Source organism: Rattus norvegicus, chromosome 1 (genome assembly GCF_036323735.1).
Source record: "Rattus norvegicus strain BN/NHsdMcwi chromosome 1, GRCr8, whole genome shotgun sequence".
Taxonomy (NCBI): Eukaryota; Metazoa; Chordata; class Mammalia; order Rodentia; family Muridae; genus Rattus; species Rattus norvegicus.
In genome coordinates, this window is record NC_086019.1 from 63509581 (window position 1) to 63519792 (window position 10212).

The 10212-nt window shown below is 45.9% G+C and overlaps 1 protein-coding gene across 1 annotated transcript; it reads right to left on the reverse strand.

The window, feature by feature from the left end:
• Positions 1 to 389: 389 nt before the first annotated feature.
• LOC134485091 (sperm motility kinase Y-like) lies at positions 390 to 4886 on the reverse strand. Its single transcript, XM_063280890.1, has 2 exons — positions 1363 to 4886; positions 390 to 642 (listed from the first exon to the last, which is right to left on the reverse strand). Exon 1 carries the CDS (start codon positions 2933 to 2935, stop codon positions 1406 to 1408), a length of 1530 nt encoding a protein of 509 aa, XP_063136960.1. The 5' UTR covers positions 2936 to 4886; the 3' UTR covers positions 390 to 642; positions 1363 to 1405.
• Positions 4887 to 10212: the final 5326 nt, after the last annotated feature.

Below are 10212 nucleotides of genomic sequence, written 5' to 3' on the forward strand. Positions count from 1 at the left end.
GGCCAGGAACCTATGATGCTTCTAATACCATTGTGTATTTCCGAGCAAGGAAGGAGAGGTATCAATGGACAGCAGTCTGTTTCCCCACGAGTACTCTACCACTGAGTTAGTAGCCTTAGCCCTCCTCACCTCTAGGAAAAGGGTGTCACTAAGTTGTCCAAGCTGATCTTAAACTCATGATGTAGACCAGGCTAGCCTTGAAGTTCTGATCCCCCTACCTACTGTGTGTCTTGAGTGTCTGGTATTACAGGCCCGTTTATCTATGGATTAGTAGCCCATGGAAGAGTCCATGATCCCATGACCCTCTAGTTCTCACCCTGTGGAGCTATTGGCCTAAGGGGGAGATGGAGTCCATCTGAAGGGATGGGTCAACAAGACAACTCTGTAGAGTGGGGAACTCATCATTCATATTGGGTCCCTGCTGGGAAGAGGAGAAATCAAGAGGAGGGAGGAGATTGGTGTTGGGGAATCCTCCTCTTCCTCATCTTTCTCCTCCTCCTCCTCCTTCTGCTGCTAATGCTGCTGGTGCTATTGCTGTTTCTCCTGTTGGTGCTGTAGCTTCTGCTGGTGTCTTTTCCTTGGCCATGTGTCTGAAATCACCTCCTGTTTATACTCAGGACATGACAGAATTTCAAGATGGCACTGTGAGAGAAAAAAAGTCAATTTATTCTAAGCAAAAATCTTATGCGGTAGAATACTTAGATTACCATTTGGAGCTTTGATTGCCTTATTATTTTATCAAATCTTCTCTTCTACTTCTCAGTTAAGATTTTTGAAAGAAATCATTTAGAAATGTTACATATATATATATATATATATATATATATATATCAATTGCTAGGTCTTAGGAATGAAAAAATCAGTATGCAAAACAATATGCATGCATGCAGGATTCTGACCATCAACAATAACCAACAAACTAGGTTGTTGATACTTATTCAGTGACAAACCTTGTTATTAATTTTAAGGCTTAAAGGAGTGGGATGTTACATTTGAAAACATAAGACTCTGTTCTGCAGCACTTGTGATTGATGACCACATGTGCTAGAACCAGTAGCCCATGGATGAGTCCATGAGCCCATGAATCTCTAGTCCTCACCCTGTGGGAGCTATTGGCCTAAGGGGGAGCTGGAGTCCATCTGAAGGGATGGGTCAACAAGAAAACTCTGTAGAGTGGGGAATTCATATTGAGTCCCTGCTGGGAAGAGGAGAAATCAAGAAGAGGGAGAAGGCTTGGTGTTGGGGAAACCTCATAAAAGAACTTAGAGAAGATACAAGGTAAGAATTGTGGGGAAAATGGAAACCAGAGACAGAGGAAGGACCAGCATAGAACAAACTAGAAAGGACAAAGCACGAAGGTACCTGGGCTGTGCCTGCTGCTTGTTATCTGGACTCTCCCTGTGGCTCATTTCTGGGGTGAGATTCTGTTCTGCCCCAGGCGAGGTTTCTTTCTCCTTGGCAAGCAGCAACAAAGCTTTATCAGGGCATTTGCTATATTCCTGGTCCACCCCTTAAAACCTCTGTGCCGGACCCTGCTGGAGATGGGCTTATCCTCTAATGGGGCTCTGTGGGAGAGTAGATTATCTTCTTTTATTTCCTTGTTGCTACTCTTCTCACTGAAGATGCTTGTTGTTTGAATGTATGGGACACTCATGGCACATTTGTGATAGTGGTCCTGTGTAGGTGTCATCGGTAGTGGCCTGAGACGACCAGCCACAGTGGACCTTCTTCCTCCTTTTGTATGAACCTTCTGGCCATAATGAGATACGTGACCTTGGGAGAATGACACCTGCAAGGTGTCAAGGACTGGCAGGCTTCCACTCCTCTTTCTTTGTAATCTAAAAGCAGCAGCAGGATCAAGGCTAGGAAATGGGGCTGCAATGGGACTCACTTGCTGTGCCTGGGCTGTGCAGCCATACCCCGGGAGAGCCTGCTGTTGTAGGAAGCAATAAGTTGCCATTTCCTCATTATATTTTCTTTTTATTAGGGAGTATTTTATTACAGAGGCTTGAAATCCCATGCATTTCATCGCACCCAAAATTTCAGGGTCTGGCCTGAGGGGAAGCAGTTCTTCACAGCGAACTGTGAACCTCTTCCCGTGTTCTTTGAACCAGGCGTGTTTCATCACCTCGCTGGCTGTTGGTCTATACATTGGATTTACTGTTAGTAATTGACTAAGGAGGTTCTCCAGTTCTTCTGAAACCCCACAGGGGGCAGGATACCCCCCTGCAACAACTTGTTTTTGTAATTCTTGGATGATCACAGAATCAAATGGGAGCTTTCCCACTACCATATAATACAAGACCACTCCTATTGTCCACATATCATTCTTTATCCCGTCATACAGAAGTCCAAGGAAGCGTTCCGGGAAACCAAAAGAATACGCACCGCAGTGCTGGTTTAGCATTTGTCCAGGTTGTGTTTCGGTGCTAAGCCCAAAGTCGATGACTTTGACCTTTTTGTTTTTATCAATCATTATATTGTCCACTTTCAGGTCTCGGTGAACAATCCCCTTTCCATGGCAGTAGCTCACTGCTGATAATATCTGTTCAAATATTTGCCGGGCCTCATCCTCCTCTATGTGCCCTGACTCTCTGATGTACTGGTAGAGTTGTTGGCCTTCCACCAGCTCCATTATGAGGTATATTCTAGTTTTGTTTTCAATGACTTGTAAGAGAGAAACAATGTTGGGGTGGTTGATCTTTCTCATTATGTTTGCTTCTGTCATGGCTGGCCGGAACCACTGCTTGTTCTTTCGGAGAACTTTGACCGCCACTGGGGTTCCTGTGAGCCGGCGGTGGGCCAGGAGGACCTTGGCATGGCTTCCTTTTCCAATAGTCTTCAGTACTTTATATTGGGAATGAAAGGTTCCCTCCTGAGAGATACTGGGATCGGGACTAGAAGGTGGTAACTCTTCCTCAGTCTCTGTAGGCATTTTATCAGTACTAATGCTACCTAAAAATAACAAACAAATGGAATCAAATAATGAAAAAGATGGAGCAATTCAGGAACTAAAATTACACATGTGGAACCTAAAAGAAACAAATGAAACAAAAAGAAAAAAATAATAACAAAGAAAAGACTAGACTAGAAAAATAGAGTAAAATTATGAACAGGGGGAAATATGAAGAATCATAAGTAAAAGCCACCCAAATAACCATCCCCAAAAGAGAAAGCCAAGAGCACACAAATACTAAATGTAATGATGAAAATAAAAATCGTTATACTACAATAGGATTGGGCGGCCAAAGCTGATCAATACTGTGAATGGATGTAGTTTGAAGAAAAAGGTCAGATGAAAGAAACGAGAGGAGAAAGAATTAGTATAAGACAAAACAAACAAATGTAAAAAGCCAACACTTAAGGGAAAACTCCATTGAATTTCAGGACCTAGTGATCCACAAAAATCCACAACTCTCCAGAGCAAAATACTGAAAATTAAAATTAACCAACCACAAGGAATGAGGCAGTTAAATATCAGTGAATAGTAAACCTTAAACAAAGGCCGAAGAGTCAAAGTGTCACAAAGGGCAAATTTGTATCAAGTCTAAGCAATGATTGCTTGTACTCAATAAATGGAGAAACAGGAATAATGTAAAAGGATGAAACCGCAGGGCATTGAAAATGGAGATAGAGTTAATCATCCGACTGCAGAACCGTAAATAATCAAAGCAGTAATATAGCATGTGAGAACATAAAAACCACCACCAAAATGAATCCAGCAATCCATAATAAATAAATAAATAAATAAATAAATAAATAAATAAATAAATAAATAAAACAAAACCACAATAAGGAAATAGCCAGTGGTCTTGAGAATATATGGCCTAATTCTATCTCTTAAACACATAGAAAAAAAATCAATCCATAAATAAGCAGCCAGCAGTCTACGTAGGCCTTTAATCTGATATTATGGGGTTGGCATATCAAATTCCTGGGAGCCACTGGAGAGCCAAGACAGGTACTTGGGCAGCTGCAGGCCAGTGAGAGAGCCTGTCTTGAAAATGAGGTTGAGGACCTGCCTCAGGAACAGGAGCCAGGGTGACTTCTAGCCTCTACACTCTTTTGCACTGAGGTGCAGGTAATATAGATACAAGGGGCAAAAGGGGATGGACACGTGCGTGCACACACAAACACACACACACACACACACAGGCACACACACAGACAAACACCCAGATTCATACAAAACACACTCACGTAGGAACAGGCACACACATACTTACACACAAGTAAACCTGGAAAAATGCACATCACAGACACACACACACACACACACACACACACACACAGGGACACACACACACACAAAAGAAGTGGTACACACATACAAACATACACACAAACAAACCTGTAAACTCACACACTCCTACATATACTGACAAACACACAAGCGAAAGTGTACACACACTCACACACAGGCAAATCTGTCAGCACACACTCTCTTACACACACTGATACATACACATATACACAGTACAGTAAAATCCAATACAACCACACACAGCTCACAAGATACAACCAAGTCGCAGAGGGCTCCACTCCACACCTCCTCTCAAAGCACTCAAAGAAATCCAGGCCTGGCAACAGCTTAACATCTGTTGGCTGGGACGCCTCACAGTCGCTCCTCATGAGGTCACAATAGGACCTGTCATGACATGGTTGGGAAGGGCTTCAAGGCTCTGGCTTCTGTGGGCTATGGAGAGATTTAAGGCTTTTAGAAATCAAAGCCTGTAAGATGTTTACCTCTCCTCGGTTCTCTGTTTTGAATGTTTTCTATGCCTCCTGCTTCAAAGTCGCCATGTCTACACTCAGGGTGTCACTTTTTCATTGAATTCTGAATGATTAGCCTCAAAATGATGGTACACTGTTAAAAAAAATAAAAAAAAAAAAAACAAAGCTGTGTTTCTAAACTGACCCATCAAGATGACACTGATTTCATAAATCCTCAGAAAGGCTCTAGGTTATCATCAAACACCTGAGACAAAGCTGCAGGGATAGGCAGAGCACTTGCCTCCCAAGGGTAAGGAATTGAGTTTCAATCCCCAAAACCCCCATCAATGTTGGATGCATCAGCAAAGCCCACAAGCTCAGCATCTGTGGAGTGGGGAGGGGTTGGGGCTTGAAGACAGGTGGTCTGACATGCAGGCGTGAGGACCTGTCCAGAGGATGGCCTCTGACAGGACATGGAGTAGTGGTATGCATGGACACCTAGGCACATAAGGGGGTATGCATACACAGGCAGACACTTCCTATCACACAGAGGTTGGCATGATGTATAGAAAACCAAGTCCATCCTGAGTGTAGGGCTCACTTTAAATATTAAGGTCCAGTGATGGAAGAGGCATGTATGAGGACAAGGAGCCCTGTGCAACCTGGGGCCAGAAGGAACAGAGTGGCTATGCTGACACAGTTGAAATGAATTCTCAATCACAGTCTGTGACAGCCAGGTCACAGGACCCAGTCTGCTGTGTTATTTGTGAGCAGCCAGTGCAGCCAGAAGCTAACTATTGAGCACTGACTGGCCCAAGCCCAGAAAGGGTCTCTGTTTCTCAGATTGCTGGGGGCAGTGCAGTGTGTAGCACTTTCCTTCTGAAGACTCTTCTGGGGTTTGGAATCCCCTGTAGAGGACTCTCATGGCTGCAGACACTAAGCCTGGGAGGAAAGATCCTCATCTGTAGAGTTCACTGAAAGGCCTGAGAGCAGAAAAGGAAAGAAACAGCAAAATGTGCCACCTCTGCTCACTGTGGTTCAGCTTCTGCCTTTGCAGCTGAGCTCAGGTGCCCTGGAGTCCTCCCTAGCCTGAGTCAGTGATCTCAAGTTTAAGTCCCTACACCCTGGTTTGTAGTATCAAACAAAGCACAGTTTCAGGCAAGAAAAGCTGTGAACACCATCTAGACATTGTTGTCTACATTTGAGGGGGACTGTTGAGCCCCAAAGGGAGCAAGGGTTACAAGGTCAGGTATTATAGGAATGGCCAGGGTTGGAATCCAAGTTCCAATCTCCCTTTGCTCTGGGCAGAGGGTAGGCCTGGCAATTGGTTCCTGCTGTGTACATGGGGAGAATCAAAGGGTCTTATGGGATCGCTGGCACAGACCTGCCCAAGCATGGCTTAGGGAGCCTCACACCAACTCAATATTTGATGTGTTCCCAGTTTTGTCTACCACCCTCAGCTGTGTGCCATTTTCCCTGCCTCCTGCAAGGGACCCTAAATATCTTCCTATAAAAGGCGATCAAGGAGGAGTTGCACAAGGACAGGTGGGGCTCTGTGGGGAGGTTCACATGGGCTAACACATTAGAGGGCCACAGTCCCTGGATTGATGCTGGATGGACACCCTCCTCTGACATCCAACAGAGAGATCTTCACAGAGATCAAGAGAAGGCTTCTCTGAATAGCTGTGCAGAGCACCTCCGATTCATGGACTTAGGACTGACACCCATAGGATGCTTTTGAGGAGCCGATTGTGATTCAAGGGCTCATCTGCCTGGGTCCATGTGCCTCTAGAGATGAGCCCAGGACTTGGCTGTGGCTGGTTATGGGGTCAGATCAGAGGATTGGAGGGGGCTTGTCCTTGGCTCCTGGGAGTAGAGCAATTTTTCTTTCCCTGCCCCTACTTTTTTTGCTTTTCTTTCCTTGGCATAAGGAGGGACTGGAAGAAGTCTGTCTATGGGGAGTGAGGCTGGCTGGGAAACTGCTCGCTGTTCTACATTGTCATGCAGCTGGGGGCTTGGGGTTGTTGGCAGGATAACCTCTGCACCATTCCAGTCTGCTTCTCTCCACTTTATCCATGCATCCCTGTCCCAGGGCTGGGAGACCTGGATACAAAAGTCCCACCTGTGGCTTCCAGTCCAGGGATGGAGTCCCTCAGTGAATGGATTCCAGATGGTTCTGTGTAAAGCTGCATCGAACAGGGTAGTTACTGAACATGTGGGTACATGGAGGAGGATACTGCACTGCACCCACCCACATTTCATATAAAACCAATCCTCATGCTCTGGTACTAATTGGTTCTTTTTATACCTTTCACCATTTTTGCTATTCACTGTACTGTTAAGGGTGGATTTTCATTGTTTCACTTCTGCAAAAAGACAGAGTTTAGCATTGGAGACTCCCTACAGCCTGGCTGGAAGGGAGGCCTGCACCCATGTGTCCTTCTAGGAAAAAGCTCTTTCATAGGATGCCTCCCTGAGTACCAGGATGTGTGGAGGGCTCTGTGCCCTACCCAGGGTTGACCTCAGTATATTAACGGGAGCAGAGGCTTCTCTCTGATAGAACAGTACCACCCTCCTGCAAGATGTCTATGATGGTTTGTATATGCTTAGCTCAGGGAGTGGCAATATTAGGAGGCGTGGTCTTGTTAAAGTAGGTGTGTCACTGTGGGCATGGGCTTTAAAACCCTTTTCCTATCCACATGCAAGCCAATCTTCCCCAAGAAGCCTTCAGATGAATATGTAGACCTCTCACTTACTCTGGCACCATGACTGCCTGGATGCTGCCATGCTCCCAGCTTGATGATACTGGACTGAGTCTCTGAACCTGCAATCCTGTGTCCATTAATGTTGTCCTCATAAGAGCTGCATTGGTCATGGTGTGTCTGTTCTCAGCAGTAAACCCCTAACTGAGACAATGTCAATGTTCCCTGCTCCAGCTTCCTGGCTATAGAAGCTTCACACATGAGCGGCATTCTCTTGGGATATGGGCTTAATAGGCTCTAGGCTGTCTGCTTGATCTGAGAGTGTTAGGACATCCTGCTCCTAAGGGCATTGTTACTGTTCCCATGCAATACTGTGAAAACATCAGCAGGCTCATGCTTTCTTACCCCCCTGAACACAATGCTGCCTTTTCCAGGAGTGGATCCAACAGCTCTCAGAACCTCCTCAGGAACTATGTGTTACCCAAGGATTACCTGCACTTGCTTACACACCCCTATTCTGTGTCCTGAAAACTTTTCAAAGCCCATTCATCTGAGACTGGTGAGTTCAGGACAGTAGTCCCAAGTGTCTTGTCCTACGCTGACAGTTCATTCTCATGAGGCATCACTTACCCTTGACAGAGGATTTTTCCAAGGGGCATTGGATGTGCAGGAGAATTGTGTGTGCTGACTCCTGTCAGATCAGCACAGGATACCATCAAGGCCCCATTTGCTCTTGATTTTGGAACTCATGGTCTTGGCACTGTCTTGTTGTTATTTAGGTCCCTGTCAGTCCCTAATTGAATTTTAGCATGGGAACCCAGGGCAGTTGTCTTCAAAAATATTCCTAGTATGGGCCACATATTCACCTTGCCAGACATAAAGCACAAAGAAACACCAGGCAGGCAGAGAACCCTCAGGGGCTGGAACTGGCATGTTCAAACACTCTGGCTTGACCTTGGCCAGCACAGATTCAGAGAACATCTTCTATGTAGGAAGATCTCCTTCCTCCTCTCAGAGTTTAGGACATCTAGAGGTAGGCTAAGGTGCTGGCACAATGTGAGCAGAGGCAGCACTCTGGGCTTGTTCAGTGTCAAAGCCTCCCTGCCACCCCTGTATCACAGTCACAGCAGCCCATCTCATGAGAATTCTAGGGCTGCTGATATCCTGGATGAATAATCCATGTTCTGCTGCTAGTTTCTTTGCTTCCACATGGACAACTGAGAGAAGGGATTGATTAAGTGTAGGTGAGGAAGCCCTGCAAATATCTACTTGGTGTTAATAAAGACAATGGGTTCTGACTGGCAAGATCTTTGAATTAGATTTTGAAAAATGCCACCTAGGAACAGTTAGTAGGTACTCTCAGGAAGGTGCAGCATGGTGGGCACAATGGGACAGGATCCCTGAGGCTGGTGCAGTGGGACAGGGTCGTTGGGGCAGGTAAAACTGAGTAGGAAACGTGAGCCAGGAACAACCGGGCAGGGACCCTGGTTCAGTTACAACAGAGCAGGAATCCTGGGGGAGATGCAAGGGGGCATGAGTCCTGGGGAAGGGATCTTGTAGTTGTGGCCCTGTGGCATGTGCAACTGGCAGGGACCCTGGGGCAGGTGCACTGTGACGTGCACCCAAGCTGGAATGTTCAGACAGGTGTGTGTTTGCTTCATGCAGCTGCTGTCTGAAGTAGAGAACCCTGGCAACTGCCCCAGAGGGGATTTTGGGAACTCCTTCCAAGAATCCCTTAGCTCCTAACTGAGAAGCTATACATTCCACAGATGGACCTTTATTGAGATGAGCAGATTCTAAGGGAGCTGCCTTGAATGAACAGCCAAAGAAAGCAGAAATGAAGAACAAGCAATTGCAGCAGACATGTTCAGTGTGTTTTCGACCAGAAAAGTAGGACTGGAAGAAACTGATTAAGTCAAATCACTTCACTGTCTATCCATCCATCCATCCATCCATCCATCCATCCATCCATCCATCCATCCACCCACCCACCCACCCATCCATCCATCCATCCATCCATCCATCCATCCATCCATCCATCCATCCATCCATTTCCCTGAGGGAAGTCAGCTTTTCTTTCTGAGAAGGTCAAAGCGGCGCTCCCTTGTGGTGACAATGAGGATTGCAGGCAGTGAGATAAGTGGGTATGTATTTATTTATTTATTTATTTATTTATTTATTTATTTATTTATTTATTTATTTCATGATCTGCGATAGACTGCCACTTGTGGCCAGTCCCCATCTGCATCAGCTGTACCATAAACCCAGTCTCAGTGTGACACAGAAAAGGCCTAATTGGAAAGTATGTCCTCTCTCTAAGCGACACTGTATCATAACATACTCTGGACTGCAGGTCAGTCAAGGCCTGTGTTTAGGAGACTTGTGGACAGATGAATGTCTGTGAGTCTGGACTTAGACTCTGTGGAGGGCTCAGGTCACCTGACTGTCCTGAAGCTTCCCACTGTGATTTATTTCCCTCCTACAGAGCCAGCCACCTCAGCAACTGCATTTCCTGGTTATCCCCTAATCCACTTACACTGTGTAGAGTGTTCAATCTCAGGGAGGGCCTGGGAATCTGAGAGACACCACTGAGCCCCCTGGGCCTGGCTGACTCAACCTGAGGCTACTCTGTGTGTCTTCATTTTGCTCACCCTCCAGAGACCTCAAAAGTCAGCAGTGAGCTTGCTGAGAGGTCAGGAACCTCCATATTGGCCCAAGAGCAACTGTCCTCTTTTACAGGTTCATCCACAGAGCTTGTAATTCTGATTGGTGCAACAGTCAGGAAGAGTGAAAGATG